The sequence below is a fragment of the Candoia aspera genome, chromosome 3 (genome assembly GCF_035149785.1).
Source record: "Candoia aspera isolate rCanAsp1 chromosome 3, rCanAsp1.hap2, whole genome shotgun sequence".
Taxonomy (NCBI): domain Eukaryota; kingdom Metazoa; phylum Chordata; class Lepidosauria; order Squamata; family Boidae; genus Candoia; species Candoia aspera.
Window position 1 is genome coordinate 68,708,059 of NC_086155.1, and position 16,780 is coordinate 68,724,838.

At 36.5% G+C, this 16,780-nt stretch overlaps 2 protein-coding genes across 4 annotated transcripts in view; one reads left to right on the top strand and one right to left on the bottom strand.

Annotated features, from left to right (window-relative positions):
* NFIA (nuclear factor I A) overlaps positions 1-15,810 on the top strand; it is a 327,174-nt gene extending 311,364 nt beyond the window's left edge. For 2 of the 3 annotated variants that reach the window (XM_063298033.1, XM_063298032.1), the window contains exon 11: positions 8,090-8,260. In XM_063298033.1, the coding sequence (XP_063154103.1) occupies positions 8,090-8,107 (18 nt within the window). In that variant the 3' untranslated portion in view covers positions 8,108-8,260. Of the gene's footprint in view, positions 1-8,089 lie in introns of all 3 variants that reach the window. The other variant, XM_063298036.1, reaches the window with a different exon arrangement.
* Positions 1-16,780, bottom strand: part of TM2D1 (TM2 domain containing 1) — a 310,656-nt gene that overhangs the window by 209,347 nt on the left and 84,529 nt on the right. The gene's annotated exons all lie outside the window — the stretch shown is intronic.

The following is a 16,780-nucleotide window of genomic DNA, read 5'->3' on the forward strand; positions in this document are numbered from 1 at the left end:
CTTAAACCATTAATGCCCCATCCCTACAGTAGGGTGGAGTGGTCTGCTCCCTTGTGGTAGTTTGGTGGGGAATATCTTTGTGTTTTCATCCTTCCTGATATGCACCACATACTCTTGGTGATTCTTTTTTTGTTTGTTTTTAATAGTTAATTACTTAATGTTTTAACCTGATTATGAAGCTGTCTCAAAGCACTCTGTGACTGAGGTAGTATTCAGGTTGATAAATAAATTAAAAATTTATAAAATCACAGGAAAATGTATGGAAGAAACCCAGGGGACCAAAACTGAAAACAGCCAGGCCACAAATATGTGACAACCTAGCTGGTCTCCATTCTTAGCAAGCTTTTCTGCCGTGTTGCATCTGAACTCCTTTTGGTTCACTTCTGGAACAACTATATCCATTCAAGTTTAAATGTGTGTTCCAAGAAGTCACAAATTTAAATGTCACCTCAGATATGAATTAACCCAATGGCCTTTAGCTAACTAGCATCTGTCAATGTTAGCTTCCCACAGCAATTTAGGGATAATATTAATGAGAGATAGGTATAAAAATAGTATACCTCAGCAGTATTGTCTTCAAAGTATTTTTGAATCTTTTATACTACAAACAAATATACAATTATTTTGTTTCTTTGTTTATTTTACCCTACTAATAACCCACCCCAAAGAGTTCCAGCAGGATGTGGCATCAAGAAAAAGCATAGTAATAAATGCTTAGATCAAAATCAGTATTAAATCAGAATCAATCCCTGAAGGCTCACTTGAAATAGAACAGATTTAACGTACAGAATTATAGCAAGGTGGGGGGTGCATGTAGTTCTGGGGGGAGGGTATTCCATAAAGTGGGGTCTCTTACAAAGAAGCCCTGCCATCTCATCCATACCTTGACTCCCTCACAAACAGGGAGGAGACTTTTAACAAGCCCTTTCTAGGTGACTGGACCAGGCAGGCAAATACATTTCTGACAAGACATTGTCTGATACATCTTTTAGGTATAAGGTGGTTAAAGGTAACTACCAGCATTTTGAATTGGGCTTGAAAGATGCCTGGAATCAATGCAATAAATTTAATATGACATAATTCTACATGTATGGAGTTGTCCTACCAATAATGTTGCTGCTCTCTTTGGTAACAGCTGCAGCTTCCAACTTGTCCCCAAAGGCAGTGCCATTCAGGACACTTTGCTGTAGTGCAGTTGGGTGGCGATCAGGGCATTAGGTACTGAAGTCAGTTCTAGTCGTCTTTAAAATAAAGATGTGCCTACACTTAGTGGTCCAGATTATTGAATTCTGAAGGCTGTTTGGCTCCAAAGAATTGTCATTCATGCTGATACCAGGGCATTCCAATTGTCTAAATAACTCCAGAGCCAACGTCACAGAACTGTGCGGTGATTAGTTTTATTAATTGAAATTCTTTCAAATTCAGGACATAAATGTATCACATTCCAACACATCACGCTGTCTGCATAAGTACTCTGATGTTACAGTGTAATGGACAAAGTGCCTGGAGAAACTAGGATTCATGCATGAATCTTTGTGACTGTGAACTTCAACTGGCATCTACTTTTCAGTCTAATCTGCTTTTTGGCGTTGTTTGATGGGGGGAAACATGAGAGAGGATTAAAAACCTGTAGGCCACCAAAATATCTTGAAGAGAGGCTGCAATATAAATGTAACTGAACTGCAGAAGGTCTCTGTATAACTACTAAAAAAATAAAATCTACCTCGTGTGACATAGCTTATATTTATTAATGTCCTTAAGTAACCCATTTTGCTTTGAGAAGAAAGCCAACTTGTCACACCCAGTTCTGGATTCCATATTAACAGCTTCCACGTTATTTATTTTTGCCCTTAAACATTTTAAATGTTTGTGTTTGGAAAAATAACCAAAAAAAGATCCTCCTATCCTATAGCTTGTTTGTTTTTTCTAACAACTCCTTATTTAAGATGTATGGATAAAAACCCTTTTAACAAAGCTTGGTTGGATTTTTAGCCAAACAGAAAAAGATGATGATTTTAACTATGATTTTAATTATCTTTTGACCTATTTTCTGTACTGATAACACAACCAAAACTTGCTAAAGAATAAGTATTTCCATTATGTTTAAGTTATGGTGATTCTTAAACTTTATTTGAATTGCTTCTTTTCTTTTTGTTTTAGAAGTTTCCAATCAGCATTAGATATAGGCTGACATTCTCCAAGTAACAGCATTGCCATTTCAGGCTTTCTGCTTAGGATTCAGTCCAAAAGATATTGTTTATGGTTCATAAAACCTTATAACTGTGACAATTTTAGGATACTGGCAGTATAGGGTCTCAACTTTCATTGTGCTGTAAATTAGGGAGGGGGGAGTATGCTAATACTCCTTAGAGAACAGTAAAACAGAGCTCAGCAATGGTTAAATGGAATTTTATAAGCGCATTCAGTGTAGAACTGTTTTGCATTACATGAGTTGAATACCTTAGAGATGACACACATCTGCAGGCACTTTATTAAATCCTTAGTCAGCACTTTTGAACATGATGAGATTACTTCTTCATTTGACTGGAGAAAGGAAAGCTAAGATCTTGTACCGGGCTGCAGAATTCTTTTTGATGTTTCACCTTGAACATTTGGGAAAGGGCAGTGAAATCCATTTTAAGGACTGTACAGAATTTCAATAGCTCTGGGTGCAGGCAGACAAAATGTCTGCATGCCAGGTTAGGCAGCAGCCTGGGAGTATCTGATACAAAGGATTTCTGAGAGCAGGTATAGATCTGGTCAGTTCCTGAGATAGCTTATAAAACCAGATTAAAAGTAATAATAGTGGAATTTAAAAAAAAAACTTTGATTGCAGATGTATAGTACACCAAAACAGTAGGAAGTTTCATTGAATATAAATATTCATCTCTTTGTGGATGTACATCACAAGCACCCACAGTGACTTTGCTTCTCTAATGTTGAAAGTTCATTGAAAGGATCATTTGCCTTTGAAACACCATGTAAACTTTTGGTCCAAAAAGAAAGCGGAAAAAAGGATAATGGAATACAATAGAATTACTACTTAAATTAATTATTAATTCATTTTTATTGTTGTTCGCTTGAGAGAGGTTGTTAAAATTAAAGATATATAGGCTGAATCTAATAAAAGCATGTGAGCATATATGATACTGTGACATCTATAGAAGTATGTATTGGTACGTAATAAAATGGTGACCCAGCAGTCCTGCAATCTGGTTTGTTCTGCAAAGAGTTCATGTAGTTCTCCCATTGTCTCAGGTGTGATTGGTGCCTGCAGGTGTCGTATTGGCACCTCCAGTGCAGGGCAACTCTATCCCTTTATTGACACGTTGCCTGCCAAGAACACAATAGCACTCTGTCTGAAATCACTGCTAAAATCATCTTTTTAAAAAAAAAGTTTGAAAGCCTTAAGGCTTAGACAAAGGCACAAGAGCTGCAGTGCGCTGCTCAAAACTCCAGAGTCAGCAACTTCTATTGATTAAAAACTAACCTTTAAAGTAACTCTCGGAGTGTGTGGTTAGCATTTAAATTTAAACATGTCATGAGTTGATTTGTGTTACTGAATACCAACTCTGAAGGAGTTACATTCACATCAGGGTTTTCTCCCCCCCCCCCCCCAATTCCCTTAAGCAGCTAAGTATTTCATGAACTGTCAGTAGGGTAGAAGAGAGGGAGAAAGGTGTTTATGGGGAGACAGTTTGACTGGCATGAGCCTTATAAGTTTTCTTTCCCATGCAAATATTCAACTCTTCCCCCCACACCCCAGTAAAAGAAAAGTGTGGGGAGTGCAACACAATAATTAGCCCTTTGTCTAACTTTCCCAAGTGCCAGAGAGAGGCAGATTAATTAAATATACAACAGCATTGGGTTTTGGAGTGGGGGTCTTCCTTGCTGGGTAGGTCATAAATTAGGCTGAATAAATACTTCAATGTGTTTGCAGTGGGCCTGCTACGTCAGAGCCACTGGAAGGTTGGTGGGAGGAGAGCAGTGTGTTTCTTGCTAATGATAGTCACGTCTGGGTCTGTCTGGTTGCTCCTAGCAACCAGACATGATGTAACACCAGGATGAACTTGAACTTGGGGGACTTGAAAAGGGAACAATAGACCAGAGCAATCAATAAAGCCTATTTCAGTGAAGGATTACAGAGCTGCTCTGGGGTAACCTTGTCTGCAAGGCACACACTGAATAGTAAGATGGGCAAAGAAAGTTTTCCCCTCTTTTTTGAGGAGGGCAGAAGCACTGCAGAATTCTTTTTAAAAAGTTACGCAGTGAGTAGCACAGGAGAAAATGTGGCATGGAAAAGGGCACCTCCTGCTGTCCAAAATGCGGACTGAGTATTACTAAAAGGAGGGGCTGCGTACAGGCTGCCTTCTGCAATAGTGTAAATTAGGTTTAAGTCTTTTACCGCATGTTCCTAAGTGATCCCAGGCATATTGATGTCCAGATTCAGAATCAAATCACTGTACCACTTTTGAGCAAGTACTCAGACCAAATTTAAATAGCCCTATAAATTATTTAAAGCTTCTAAAGTAAACATTATATTAGATCCATAATCAAGCTGGATGGCAGGGTTTAGCTTCTTGATAAGAAAGTTTGGACAATAGTTTACCTAACAATTAGAAAGTTGTCTTAACTTTTTGGGTATTGATTCTAAAATGGGGCACTGATAAAAATGCCCATTTTGCTGCCTTACAGAGTTCTTGCAGGGGGTGGTGGAGGCACATAACATGAAAACACTTAAGTATTACAACAAACCTTGGATCTGTTTAATAAGAACACTTATTTGAAAATAAAGGTAATTTAAATTAAAGTATATTTAATACCAAAGTATTGACGTATAACACTTTCCTGCTGGCAACAGCATAAACCATAATTTGCATGGAGCACATCTATGAAACTAGACATTTATTTGCTGTGCTTTACTGAGTGAATTAATTTTCTCAAAATATATTCAGACTAATCGGGTGGGTAACATCTGTGTCAGAATAATGAGTCCAGATTCCTTAATCACCCAAGGAAATTTTTGTGTAAAAAGTTCCAAAACAAATACATTTCTATTTAATTTCTGCCAATTTCAATCTGACTTACAAAGAATGCTGAGAAATGATAGCAGATGCAAATATAATATGTTTGTAAATGTCCAAAGAATTGGGTGGTAAAGTGAAAAAGAAAACTAAAGCATCTACATTGTCAAAGTTTCTCTTCACAGTTAAATATTTTAGGTAAAACAGTATTTGTTTAGCATATCTTCATGACATCCTCCCAAAGCTTAAACCATGTAATTTTTAAGCCAGCCATCTTTTCCCCACTTTTTGTCCTGTACAATTTAAATATAAATACTTGGTTACTTGGTGGATCCAGTAATGATTGAAAAACCAGCTTTCATCTTTGGAAAGCATTGTTTCCTTCATTAGAAGTGTGTTTTACATTATCCGTAATGCATCACTATAAATTATTGTTGTTCTTAAAATGAAATGGTACAAGTGCAGGGTATTTTGTCTTTGTGATGTGTCATTGTTCAGAACTTCAACAGATGTAAAATGGATGGTAGATGTGAAAATAAACAGAGTTAAAAAAACAGGGAGGTCAATGTACAGTGGATATCTTAGGCCATAGTTCAGCTTAGTCTAATGCACCGGAGTAGAACGTGATAAAATCCTGTGTAAGCTACTTGGGATTTCTTCAAAGAGAGCAGAAATACTAGCACATTAATTAAGGATAATGTGATGAAAAGCACAACTGAAAAATTTATTCATTCAGACTTCTGTTCAAACAATAAGACTTCCCCTTCTCCTCTTCCATTTGCAACTCCAAATCTGCTTTGCCCACAAATCTGCTTTGGGGATATGAAGGGGATACCAAAGAGAAAAGGAATCCGTTTCAGTGTTGGATGCCAGTCTATTAGCATAGACCCAGTTGGGTGCCATCAGTTACAAATGCTTTCAATAAGATATATGGAAAATGATTTTTCAGAAATCCATTTCCATATAGAGATTCTATTATTGTGTGGACTTGCAAAATTAGACTGGCAAACAACTTGCCACCAGTGCCATCTTCCATTATGTACACATGTTACTGGCATATAGATGTTCTCCACAAGTGGGCTGTTTCCTTAGCCTCAGTCAGAAAGAAGAGAATATTTCTGGGAATGTCCTAACACTTCTGAAATGCCCTCCCAAGAAAATGTCATTCGGTTCTTATTCTTTTTCCCCTCCAATCAATGCCATTCTAAAGGACATATCTTCACAAAGACTTTATACTAGTTCAATATCAGCCCTGGATTTGTCTGATGTCAGCTGATTTTTGAAGCCGAGTCAATTTATTTCTGGTTGTATGCCAGTTTATTTAAAACCAGAACAAAGCTGTTCCCTCTGCCCCCTTTTTGAATCACTGAAGCTCTGCAGAGGTTATTGGTGGTTTATTTTCCCATTGGTAGAAATTCTTTCTTCACCATGCCTCCTAGCTCCTGAATTCAAAACAAACCACTCTTTTTCACAACCTGTTTGTATTTGGAACCATATTTACACTGTTTACCATTTTTACAGTGCCCTTCACTTTTTCTATTGCAACAACAGGCAGTCATGGTTATTGCTATTGGGAAAAACATTTGTTTGCAAATTGTTGGCATGTTATCCTTGCACTATTGTAGCCAACAAGAGTCTTTTAAATGTAACAGAATACTGGTGACTTAGCTACTGGGAAGCAATCATGCACCACCTATGACTTCTTTCCTGTTCTGAAAGGGGTACTTCAATGAATGGGTAAACCACCCAGATCAGCTTATTCCAGAGTGATGGGGAAATCTCAGAATTACAAAATCTCATGCTCTCAGCGGTTCCATAGCCTTATTATCTTGCAAACTCATAATCTCATGATTCATTATGAGATCATTAGACTCACTTTTACCATGGTATTGATTTTGCTATCTCATTCCTGAATTAATATCATCAGCATCAGTACATATCTGAAATAAACCTGCATATCTTATTCCGAAGCTATCGAGACTAAAGCCTATTCTGAACCTGCTAGGAATTGTATTTTATATCATGGTATGATTCTTTTAATTTACTGTAATAGAAAAATTGATTTTATCTGAGCTTTTTCATTTACAAACATAGATTTAGTTCAGCAGAGATGAATCAGCACTTTTGCTGCAACAATTGCACCTTGATTTAGGACTTATCTTCTGTATTTTAAATTGCAGCTGACTTTAAGATGCTTCACACAACTCTGCACCTTCTCTTTCATAGACTTTCATTGCAAGAGATATATGCGTAAACCAGATTATTAAAATAGAAACCATTAGTAGAAAAGATTTTCCGTTTTCTACAACAGAACAGCCAAGGCAGAGTGGCTGTGCCCTAACATGCTTTTATTGGATGTTAGTCTTGAATTATTTTAGCAATCTATGTTTGCTGTAATTATAGGAAAATACATGTGATGCCATACTTACACAATAATTTTTGGTCGAAATATATCCTAACTAAAGTTGAACTTTGGTAACACTTGCAAGGCCATCTAGCTGTGTTTAGACTCAGATGAAAAATGTCAAGGAAGTGTACCTTAGTTGTATGAAGGATTATGAGTCAATTATGTCTAGCCACAATTTTCAAATTACCAACTCTGAGATAATATTAATTAACAGTTTGGCAGATTTCTAACAATCTGAGCCATTGCAAAAACTGGGTGTAACAGAGAGTCACAGGTTCTTGTACTGCTACTTTAGCCTCTCTCCTTAACAGCCTATATCTCTTGTTCAGACTTTTCTAATGCGTTGTTGTTTAAGTGATAGCGCGGGGGCAGTGCAGTTACTTAGTACCGCCTGTGCTGTCATGTTACGTAGGTTCATATTGGTATGTCTGTTCAGTGGTTTGTTCCCTTCCCAACTAATTTTCAGTAATTTGCACAGATTTGCACAGGGAGGCACAGTTTGATCTGACTTGATCAGTCTCACCTTCCAGCACAAGAAATAGTGACTCTAATGATTCCCAGTTTTCTTTTTGCAGAGTTTCCACCAATGGAAATGAGTTTGTTAGAATTACCTCACATAACAATAATTTTGCTTCCTCTTGTTTTGTCTTCTTTGCAGTCCTGGTACCTGGGATAAAACTCACAGCTTCCCACCATCCAGCAGACAGACCACCTGACCCCCGTCCCACCTCTGTAACATGGAAGCAGCCACAAAACAGCGTCGTTACTTCACGTCCATGGAAGGGGAGCAGACAGAGATTGACAGCAAACAGCTGCTCTTTCTCAGAGACGGCAAACATTATGATTGAGCAACAAAGGCCGTAACTTCGTGGGGGGAGGAGGGAGTTTGGGGGCTGGGGCTTTGGTTTGGTTTGAGGCTTTTTTTTGGCGGGGGGGAAAGAACACCTTAGTGACCGACGTAATTTCTCATATGGTGCTGGAAATGTTTGAGCTTCATATTTTTTGAAGTGTTTAAAGTGGTAGTGTAAGAATTAGGGACATTGGGTAGCAGAGCGAGTCTGCTGGCTACTTACTGACTTGCTATTGTAACCCTTTCCATACAGCACCTAACTGTTTTACAGTATTTTTACTGATTTATTTCCCATACAGGTGTGAGACTTACTGAGAGATCCTAAGAGCTACACATAAATAACTTTTACAGTAGCCGAGTTCTTCAGTATGGAGCTTACAAGACAGTCATGGGGCACATTTTTCTGTAACATATCAGGATTTTTTTTTTATTTTGCAATCAGCAATTCAATATATGACATGAATCACAAGATGGTTATTGACAGGTTGATTTCCACACAAGTGGCAAAGAAATATAAAACATCAACCTACTACAGGTCAAACAAAAAAGAAAAAGATTTTAAATGCTGCACTTACATAAAACATTTTTGACAATTTTCAACAATGACATAAAATTCACATGGAAATGGGGAAGTTGGTCTGTTTTGATAGAAACTGACAGGAATCAATCAAAACAATCGAATTTTGAATTGAGAAAAGTGCAATTTCATTGGATAGCTAAATATCTTTGTAAGATAGAGATTGTTGAAAATTCTATTTTTGTTTTCCAAGTCCTTCCACCCCAGGACTCTAAATTATTGGGGTAAAAAACAGCCTTGCAAGAAAAAAAAAGGGGGGGGAAGCTATTTTTGCTTTTTATGTTTTTTATTGTTAAACTTGTATCCCTTTAAAACTGAAGGAAATTTAAAACACTCACACACAATTTAATGGTGCTTTTACCACAATATGTTATCTTCATTAAATGCTAATTATTTTCTGTTATCAAAGCACATAATTAAAATTAAATCATAATATCTGTTCATTATATAAGCTAAAAGTCATTATAATCAAATATGACAATTCTGACAAATCATACATTTTCTGGCAATATAGGGTATATCACTTCTTAAAATACCTTGGCCACAATTTAATGCAGAGGAAGGCATGCTTAAATCCATGAGGGGGGAAGTAGCTTTAAGCATTTTTTAGCCTGCATTGGATTGTGGCCCTTAATATAATAAGAGATTGCTGTCCAGAAAGTAAAATGCCTCTGTGTCCCTGAACTGGCTTTTTCTTTTCTTTTCTTTTCTTTCTGGACTGCAAAGGCATCAGTAGAGAAGCAAAATGTGGATTTACATCTTACGCCAGTTCAAAGTGAGGGCACTTGCTGAAAAAAAAAAGAGTTTGGACCCCAAATGTCCTGTATCTTATGTAAAAAAAAAAAAAAGAAAAAAGGAAAAAAAAACAGCAAAAAATGCAAGTGATTTTTTTTTCTATCAGACAGCGGAGCACCCCTTTGCTTTCCATGCAACTTTAAGAAGGTTTCCTATATTATACATATATATACGTTCTGGTTGGCAAGTCTAGCTAATCAGAGAAAGTCTCTGCATGTTCTAGTGTTAGTAACTAATTTTTATATAGTTAATGTAGGGTAAAGTAGAGTGCATTAAGACACAATATTGTAATCCCTAATCCAGGCACTTGCCTTTAAACTATGTTTGTTTGGCCCTTCAGAAGGGTTTCTACTACTGTCCTATACAATCAAGTAAACTGAATTTCTTGGGAAGACACTTTGCTCCTCATCTTTTCCCTAAAAGTATTTTTTTTTTGTTTTGTTTTCTTGATTTGCACGAAACAAAAAAATAATAATAATAATTCCATATCAATGTGCCTTGCCCTGGATAGCGATTATTTGTGGAATTGTTGCACATGTTCCTATATTGAAAGGGTTTTTTTTTTCCCCTAGTCAAGCATTTGGAGACACTTTTTTGTAAATGTGACTTTTATGTCGCCATTGTCAGTTTCAGCATCTTAGAATACAATAGAGTGTTAGTTGTTCCGCAGATAGGGGGTCGTGTTTTCTCGTCCTGTATGGTCAGTGACAGTGCTATTCTGAAATCTGTAGATGCTAGAGTATCAGTATTTTTGATGTGGCTGCATTTTACATTTTATTTGGAGTCTTCCTTTTGTTCGTTTTTATTTTTATTTTCCCAGATATATGAAAATATGCAATACCTGCTTATATCATGTAGAAGAAAAGCTTAGCAATTCTTAATTTTTCTTTTAACTTTTTTTTTTAATTTGACCAAAGTCAGTGCTGCAGTTGAAGCAGCGTGTTTTAGGTGTTTGTCTTTGTACTTTTTTTGTGTGTGATTTTTGAATGCACACGCAGGAAGGGCTCTTCTTAGAGAAGCAGTCAAACTGTGAAGCACTAAGCTGAACCCTGCTTCAAGCAGTTTTTGTTTTTCAATTCTTCCTTTCACAAGCAAGCCTTAAAAAAAAAAAGACACCTCCCGTTTTCTTCAAATCCCACACCCATTTTTATTAGCAGATTGCAATCAAACCACATTCAATAAAAAGTATAAAATGCCCATTTTTATATGCACGTTTTTAAACTTCCAAGTTCTGAAAATTGTTTACTGGTTATTCTCTATTTAAGGAAAAAATGTTTTGGATTTTCATATATGTCAAATAAGTGGTTGAGTAGTCATTTGCTCTGTTGTATTGTGTGATTGTTAGTATTACGATATCACATCCACTAGCCAGCATCCTTTGCCTTCCCTATAGCACTTAGCAGGGCATTACCTTATTAAGACATATGTGCACTAAAAAATAAAAAAATAAAAAAATTAGCAGCTTTCAGTGCTTCACAGTGAAGGGGAAAAAAGCCTAGACAAACATTTTGTCAGAACCTTGCTCTAAGCCAAGGTATTACCAGTAAATTGGTTGTATATACAACAAAATTGCACCCTTTTTTAAAAAAGAAACAAAGCAAACTAAGCAATAGTTTGGGCAGTTAGTTGTTTTTAGTGAGCATGTGATAGTCATGGCCAGAAAGAGAGAGAATCAAAGCTGCCCACTCAGAAGCTATGTAATGTGTATGTTGTATAGTTTTATTGATTACACTGATTTATTCTACCCTATTTTATAATGCAGGACTTTTGTAATGTTGTTTAAATAAGGAAAATTTCTGTCAAATTAGCTTAGTGAAATTCTGATTGTTCGTTATAAAGGCAGCATTCATAGAATTGCTTTTTTTTTTCCTTTGGGAACTGGATTTAAGTTAAAAACTTTCCTGTTTCCTTTTTTGTATGTATTTAAATACAGGTTTTTTTTTTCCTTCTCTCAATAGTATAGCATATTCCTATGCTTGAGAAGTATAGGCTACTGAAAAACCATTGTAAATGGACATTACAGATATGCTGTATTTTTGAAGGTGTTTTATCATATTAAGTTTGAAGGTGATAAAGTTAGGGAATTCGGATTGGAATCACATAAAACAAATTGTTTTAAAGGCTTTAAACATTAGGTATGTGATCAAGGGTGTTTACCAACAGGGGTTGTAAAGTATTAAAGACACTAAGTTAACATTTGTTTCATCTTATTATCATGTAAAAACAGCAGTTTGAATCTGTTCAGGTGTGGAGAACAGAGTTTTATTCCTCAAAGCAGAGTGGAGAATGTAGATCTGAAGGGAGACAACTGCATGGGGTGTGCAGTCCTCAATAGAAAAATAATCCTGGTCACACACTGCAGAATCAGATTAACATATGCATCGCCCATTTCAAAATTGCTTTTTATCCTTTGCACAACCATCTTTTCTGCCCAAGTCATTCTTTAAAAATGACCAGATGCACACCACCAACTCTTTTTCCTCGCTATCCCAAATAGAAACAGCAGTACTCTACTTGAATTGACTCAACTAACAGAAGTTTTATTCTCTTGATCCCTTTTCAAAATAGGACTTAGCTTATTGTCATGCTGCACACCCCTGAAATATTGCATTATTTATTCATTGTATTATATATGTTTTTGAAACCAGAGGCTAATGCAATCTTCCCCAAGGATGTTTTCCAAGGGTGTAGGACTATGACTTCTGTTATCCCAGGATAGCACAGTCAGTGACCAGGTTTGCTCATGAAGATGAGATGTATAGACAAGTGTGGCTGGAAAATCTTGGGTTGAGAAGCCATGAGCATACCTGTTCTATAGGAGGCTCTCCAGCCTTCTCTTTCAAGTTGACAAGTAAAGGAATAGAACCGTTTTTCATCTCTGCAGAATTCAGTCAGCCCAGAGGAATATGCAGAATCCCTCTACCTACTTTTCTTTCACTGTCTTCTCTTTGTTCCATATATTTTGCAGCTTTATAGTAACAGTATTAAAGTTACTGTGCACACACATTAGAGAAAAGGCAAAACAACAACAACAAACCCATCCAGATACATGGCATAAAACTGATCTTTTTTTCCTTGTGATTTTTAAAAAAGAATGTCAATATTAGACTTTGCATTGTGTCTCTGGAAATATCTTTTTATGGTTTTACTTTGGTAGAAGACCTCCATAGAGCAAACATTGCAAACCACAACTGGCATGAAAATGTAAGGAGAGCTTCAATGGCACCTAAAAGAAACTCATCTTTCATGCAATCTATTGGGGGAGATCTCAAGAAGTAAACTCTGCCTACCAGGCAAGGTTTCCATTAAATCAAGCTTACAAAGCCAATTTTGTCCTGAAGTCAATGCATGTATTACTGTTTGACAGTAAAACCCGGCTATGCCACCATCAAGTCCAAGGCTGTGCAATAGTCTAATTATTATTGAGTACCATTTTCCTTTTATTTTTTCCAATAAAAAAGCAGTGGGATGAAAATTGCTTTGATATATAGCAGGTAACATTGAAGCTATTCCATAGCACTTAACTGTAGTGAATACTGTGTCACCAATTCTGAAATCAATTTAATGTTTAATGCAAATCCATTACATGGTGCTATTACAGGCTGGCAAAATGATTTACAAAAATGTGACAACTTGGGCTCAATTCACTCTGCTTTCCAACAATGTAAATGCATAGCAGTGTTTATCTGCATGAGAACTATGCACTAATATAAATCTGAAAAAAAAATATATCAACTTTGGTATCTAGTTTCCGTTTACTTCAATCCTTGCCTTTTTGGTCATTATTATAAATGCCAGCTTTAGGACAGAAAGAAATATAAGAAAACCAGCATAATACCTGATATATTAAAAATGTAGTGCCTGTGAAATCTGTATTATATTGCTCTTCTGAAGTAAGATTTTTCTACACCAGTAGCCTTCGCTGTCTGTCAGAACCTTCTGATATAGGTGATGTAAAATAACCGAACAATATTAATGCATGCTATTCCATAATGCTTAGTGAGCTGTATGAATATTACTCAAAGTTATGTTAGTCTTTTTTTTCTGACTTGGTTCTTGTCAGATAGGTTTAAAGATATTTCACTGAGAACACAATTCTGTTTTTTCTTGATTTTGGGTGTTTTCAGTATTTTGGAGATACACATTTAACTTAAAGTTCAATTCAGTATTATTTGTGGGGGGCATTCTTCAACTGAGGGCAGGTATAGGGTTTGAAATCAGAAATCCATGCCTGGTGGTATCTTTTCTTTGCTTAAAGCAGCCGTAAGAAATCTAAAAGCTTATCTCAGAAGTAAAATCAGACATAATATTTCAGTGGAAGCGACAATTCTCAAACTTGGAACTGACATTGAAAGTGTTTTCCTGATGGACAGTGTTTAAACCAGGTACCCATGCTTGACCCTATTTCACACCAGACCTCCTCATTTAAAAGAAATGTTTAAGAACCTTTAAAACCAAACCTCATATGGCTATTTAGTTTCCATGCACTGCTGATTTTTTTCTTTTTTCTTCTTTGTCAAAATTCTATATAAACTTTGGGCCCGATTCATGAATGGTCACTAGGAATTAACATAGGATTTTGGTATTCAGGTTTTTTTAAAATCCAAATTGTATAGCTTTCTTTTTCTTTCCAAGATGTACATTTAGCATACTGCTTTTATTTCAAGTATTTCAGAGCACTGCAGAGACAGAGCAAGTATTGGTCCCACACCTTGAAAATATTAAACAGGACATGAACAAGGGAAAAGATGAGATTATAATGATTTAATGAGAGCATTTTTATGCACTCTATGCAGATGGGAGAACTGTTCTGCAGAGCGAAATAGCGTTCTCTTAGCTATAGGAATAGAGGCTAGATTTTGCAGGTAGTTTGCTCTTTTTTTCCATAATGTTGCCTAAGGAAATGTCAGAGGTGTTTCATTTGATCCATGCTAGGCAACATCTCTTTGCACCTGCCCTAAACTTCCTGATTTTATTTATTTTTTAAAATATTCTTAATCCTAGCGGGTGGAACGAATCAATATTAACAGGAAGCAAGCATGCTGCAAAGCCAAGCCCTCACTCCTAGCATGACATTAATTTACAAGGATGTCTTCCTGGCCCAAATAGAACCCATAACATTTGAGGAAATAATGGACAGATCTACCCAGGTCTAGGAAGGATGATAGGTCCAATTTCAGTTGTTTGCCTTTTGTTGGTTAAAGGGAGTTTCATAACTGGCTTTGCCAGTGTTGCAGCTCTTTAGTGAACGCACAAGACCATTTAATGGAACATTCTGCAAGAGTGTTCAGGGCATATTCTCAAGAACCAAAAGTATCCTCTGAGCCCCAAAAGTTGGTTACCCATGTGCTAAATTGTTTGTGTCCTCAATCTTGTTTCAGCCATAGCTCAGATCAATCCTTTTTTTCCTTTCCAAAAGAAAGGAAGAAACTAGGACAGTCCAGATCTAAGGAAGAGGAGTAGCATATACAGGAGAGCTGGTGATAGGATGGGAATGACAATTCAACTTGAGGAGGATTCTATCTTAATCTGATCTTGGAGAGACCAAATATGGAACAGAGCAACGTGTCTAAGAAGGCAGACCTTCACATGTATGGTTGCTGCAACCTGTAAGAAGGCAGGAAAAAGGTTTAGCAGTTTTTTTGCAGGCTTGCAAAATATGATAGTGGGAATATTCTGCAAATAAAACTATGATACAATACCTGCTGTTGGCTTCTTTGTACAGTTAGACATTCACCAGTCCACTCTCTCAGGTCTAACAATCAAATATTTGATTTGATTTTTCAGTCTTATGTAACAATGAATTCTCATGTGAAGATTTGCTGCAAATTCACTTAATCCTTGTGTTAATATCCCTTTGTTTCCACTTTTTTATGAATCGGGTCCCTTGTGCCTCTAGTATCCTTGTATTGATCCTCATAGTTACCATTTTAGGTTTACTGTGTTCTGTGAAAATTTGAAATTGGTTGAGAATCACTGTGGGCATCCATTTTTTTTCAACTAAATCTGCAGGTTTTTTTGAGCTGGTGTGGATTAGTTTAACTCTTGTATTCAACCATTAGTGCTACCACTCTCTCACATTACAATACGATTACTGGAAGCAAGTACTGCATTTCCTATGCAACAAAAAAGGAAAATAAAAAATTGCTAATGCTAACAGGCTTTGTTGTTCTTTAGTTTATGACATGCATGCAAGTATCTCTGTGTATATGCAGAATTATGGCCTGCTGAGATTTTAATACTATAGCCAAAAACTAGCTTAGGATACTGTGATGAGAAAAAACAGTGAAAGTATTGTTGGATCATTGCTGTCACTTCACAGATATATCATAATCTTTTATCTGAATGTTCTAGCTATAATGGCAGATCCAGGGCTTCTACCCTACAGCAAAAAATCAGGAATGTGGTTGCACTTTTTTTGATACAGAATGGCTAGACTGATGGAAACTCTACATCAGTCTAGCCACTCAATGCATCTGATGAAGTGAACTGCAGCTCTCAAAAGTTTATGCCTTTTAATAAAATGTGTTAGTCACAAAAAGTGCAACCAGATTCGTGATTTTTGCCACCACTGACTAATATGGCTCTCCTACAATGTCTGCCCTACAGCATTAAGAGCACTAGACTACTTGAACAGAATGCATCAAGCAATGCCTCAAACCCAAATAAATAAATTAATTCACCTCCCAAATGTTATTAGGTTCAACTAGTTCAAGTTCAGAGAATCAGATAACACTGCTATCTCAAGATACAGTCTATAATGCTGTGACAGATTCTCGGATTCTGAAAAGTTAGCTGAATACAGGTGGATTTTGTTATTTGCAGGAGTTATATTCTACTATACAACCATAGTGTAGAACATTCTAGTGGACAACAGAAATGGTGAATAAGACCTGTAGGAATTGGGAGAGTAAGCCCCAGAGCTACAGAAAATGACTGAAAAATAATCCAAACTCACCAGAAATAGTAGGAAAAATCAGAAATAAGGTGTGCCTTGGCCACCTCAGATCTTCTCTTCCACTGTATTTTATTATGTATTTGTACTGTAGAGGAAGTAATGTGTAGGACAAAATACCAAGGTGAGACTTGCAGATTACTGGGATCACTGGGAAATTTGGAAGTGAGGG